This window comes from Drosophila rhopaloa, unplaced genomic scaffold, assembly GCF_018152115.1.
Source record: "Drosophila rhopaloa isolate 14029-0021.01 unplaced genomic scaffold, ASM1815211v1 contig_115, whole genome shotgun sequence".
NCBI classification, from domain to species: Eukaryota; Metazoa; Arthropoda; class Insecta; order Diptera; family Drosophilidae; genus Drosophila; species Drosophila rhopaloa.
In genome coordinates this window covers 19,719,743-19,723,391 of record NW_025334990.1, presented here as the reverse complement: position 1 = coordinate 19,723,391, position 3,649 = coordinate 19,719,743, and the positions used below count along the sequence as shown (strand labels likewise).

General features: G+C 35.7%; 1 protein-coding gene across 1 annotated transcript; it reads right to left on the bottom strand.

The window, feature by feature from the left end:
* Nucleotides 1–2,458: 2,458 nt before the first annotated feature.
* On the bottom strand, nucleotides 2,459–2,860 carry LOC108043443 (male-specific sperm protein Mst84Dc). The gene is made up of 2 exons (XM_017122154.1): nucleotides 2,765–2,860; nucleotides 2,459–2,715 (listed from the first exon to the last, which is right to left on the bottom strand). The coding sequence occupies exon 2, from the start codon at nucleotides 2,695–2,697 to the stop codon at nucleotides 2,542–2,544; it is 156 nt and encodes a 51-aa protein (XP_016977643.1). The 5' UTR covers nucleotides 2,698–2,715; nucleotides 2,765–2,860; the 3' UTR covers nucleotides 2,459–2,541.
* Nucleotides 2,861–3,649: the final 789 nt, after the last annotated feature.

Here is a 3,649-nt window from a genome sequence, read left to right as displayed (position 1 = left end):
AAATAAAATTTTTTTGCTAAGTATACCAATTGATTGGAAATCTTGTACCGAATCCAACGAAGTATGACATTCCAAGATTTGACCATTATTTCCTAGGGTTTTGATCAAAAAAGCGAGAAGTCGAGCTGATTTTGTCCGGATCTGGGGCATCAAAAACATGAATTTAAACACATATTTTTTAAGGGTTTATTGTTGTAACTTTGCCAAAATAAGACGCACAGCCAAAAGAATGACTGTTTTGTGCAGCTGAGAACCTATACATTCAATACCAGGTTGATTTGCTAAAATTTATTTTTTAACCGATTTTCGCATTTTTCATAATGATTTTTGGCGAAAACTGGCCAAAAAAAATATTTTAACTGAGAATACCAACGGATTGGAAATTTGGTACAGAGTCCAACGAGGTATGACATTTCAAGATCTGACTATTATTTCCAAAGGTTTTGATCAAAAAACCGAAAAATTAAGCTGATTTTTTCCGGGCTTAGGCCATCAAAACCAGATAGTTAAAAACATTTTTTTAATGGCTTTCTGTGCTCACTTTGCGAAGATAAGACGCTCAGCATAGATACTTTATGATAAAAAATTCAATAATTGGTTTTTATTTTTTGAAATAAATAAACTCAATTCAAATATAGTATTATTTTAAAGTCTTTAAATGAAACAGATATAAACAGAAGTTTATTGAAATCTTTGTGAGAATAAAAATCCACATGGAAAGCAAAAGAAAAAATTAAACCCTCTAAAAGGGAAGGAAAAAGTGCAAACAAAACCAATAAAAAGGTCTAAGGATGGTAAAAAAAAGTTTTGTTAATTTTGTTTTTGCTTAATGAGCAAGCATACATACACACAAGTTGCGCTAGAAAACGCATTCAATAAATGCGTTGAGGGCGCGTTGCCAAGAGCCCAGAGAACAAATATTAATTTCTTGACATAAGCGGCCTACAACCACATGCACAAAACTCACAGACATACATTCTAATAAAAAAATACTAAGTATATTTAAAAATGTTTTGGATTTTGGGGAGTGCGAAGGACTCCAAAAAGTCTAGCTTTAGGGGTTGGTTCTTATTATACCCTGCACTTTTATGAAGGCTATAATCATTGAGCTCTAATTTTAGCCTTAACACTTGCAAATTAATCTGAAACAAAAAAAATACATTGAAAATAGTAATAAACATATTTAAAAAAGTTTTTTTTTTGAATGGTCACAGTTTTTAATATTGTTGAAATAACTTTCCGATTTTAGTATAGTCATAATACTTAGTAAAAACCCCACTCCAGTGATTATAAAAATAATATTTAAGAAATTATAACCTTTCATAATTTGAGAGACATATATAAAAATATAAATATATCCTGCTTCTCAATAATTATTGCAGTGAAAGGGTAGTTAAGGCTTCATACATGTTTTGTTTTATCTTTTTTTGTTGGTAGAAATTCACAAAAATTCTCCAGAGCAAAATGTTAAAAAATTAGCATCGGCCAGTGTTGATGCAAACACATGTCGCTTTGGGTGTTTGCCTTCCATCGTTTACCACCCCACCATTAATCTTACCGCCAAATATCTTCTGACCCCTTACGCACCCACACTTTGGATTTGACATAAATTATTTAGACTCATTTAATGTGCCACTGCTGAAGCATTTTCCATTTTTGTTTTCTCTTTTCTTTGCCACCCTTCGAACGCGTTTTGGTTCTTTTCGCGTTCATTAAGTTTGGGGGTTTTTTCTGGGCAAAATGCAAGAAAATGTTGGAAAATTAAAATAATGTGTCCCCTGTCGCCGCCAGACGCGACTCTCCGACTTGAATTTGATGTGGATGCTGTGGATTTTATGGATGGGACCTAAGCTTCGCATCTGCTTATGAAACGCACGTCTGAGAGTTGCTGCCAGATAGTGATATTTTACCAGAAAACGTAAGATTTGGAGTATAATCCTTTTGATCAATCATTAAGTAAGCCAGCCAATGGTCAAGCCCATGAACCCTTGACCCTTCAACCAATCTAAAGCTAATTACCGCTACTTGAATTGATAATGCGACCCCGTCCCTTTGGCTTTGTCACCCAACCCTCTCATAACACGCTCGTTAACTCGTGTTCACACTGACCACAGGGCAAGCCACCAGGGGAGGAGGTGTAAAACAGGAAATGACCAGGACCAAGCAAACCAAATGTGAAGCGGTCAGTTCGGTCAACTGGTTTATGGCCGACCCGCTGACTTTTGAAGTGTTTGTCCTGCTTTATAGTTTAATTCTATTTGGCTTTTCGCTTTGGGCAGTGCATAAATTAGCATTAATAGCATTATCCGCAGAGGGATCGACACAAGGGGATTTTATAATGGTCATTGGGCAATTAGCAACGTAATTGATGGACAAATGGCGTTACTCAAAAGCGACCTAATTTTCTTGCATAGCGTATAGGGGGAATCGCTGACCAGAGGAAAAAAAAACAGGACAATAAAGTCATACACCTTTATTACAACTTGATCTTCGTCGAAAGGACGACAATACAGTTTTTATGTTGTCCAGATAATAGGTACGCTAACAAGACGGTCCGCAACTACTGCAGCATCCGCCCCCGCAACAAGGTCCACACGGTCCACTATAAAATCCGCATCGGGGTCCGAAACAGCGACCACTGAAGCAAGGACTGCAGCAGGGATAGTAGCAGGTTCCACAGCAAGGTCCGCAACACATGAGGAGGCTGTGAGAATTCTAAACAAAACTTTTAATTATGAGAAAATCTAGTTACATTTTTTTTTACTTGTACACTGAAGTCAAAAAAACAATAAATAACAATAAATTTGGATGTTGTCGTGTTGAAGGCCGGTGTAAGACTGAATTTTTCTTGGATGTTGAATCTGTACAAGCATTTGACAGCAAACAGAACGAGAATCAAGGCTAATGCGATGTTAAATGTGTTTTCATTAAATTTCTTAAATTAATTTGTTAAAAACTGTGTAATTATTTAAGAAAGGAAGCCAAATTCGACCATCAAAAATTAAATATATAATTATATTATATATAAAGACAGGTCAAATAATTGATCAACATTAAAATAAATGTTATGTATTCTATATCGGGACATCGGAAACTAGGACGAACTTATAACGGTAGAGTATAAGAAACTTATGTAAGTATGGTATTTAATTGAGATCGTTTGGCACTAGGTATAGCCTTGTTTATTTATATAAAGCAGTTTTGGGTTGCTATCAGAAATCCGTTTATAGTGAAACTATAATCAAAAGCAAAAACAAAGCTTTCAACTTTTACCAACTAAGAGGGCGAAAAACGAGTTAGTTTTCATTAATTTACAGATATGCCTGCACGAAATAACAAACGACCTCGCACACTTCTACGCTTATGTTAATGAAAGGCACCACGAATATTAACATAAAATCAGGCACTTTCTTGGGTAATTAAAAAGGTTGACTAAGCCCTTGCATTAGCTTTACTTTGTGAATTACCTAAACACATGTGGTAAATGTGAATGACCACCATTTGACCATTTAGTGTACCCGTACTCGGCACGCGTCCTGCTGCGCACTCATAATGCCAAGCCTAATGACCACTACGCACTTCCGCCTAGGCCATTCTGAACTCAAGGACCCTATTGCGTATTTTCTGATTCTTTACATGAATAAATATT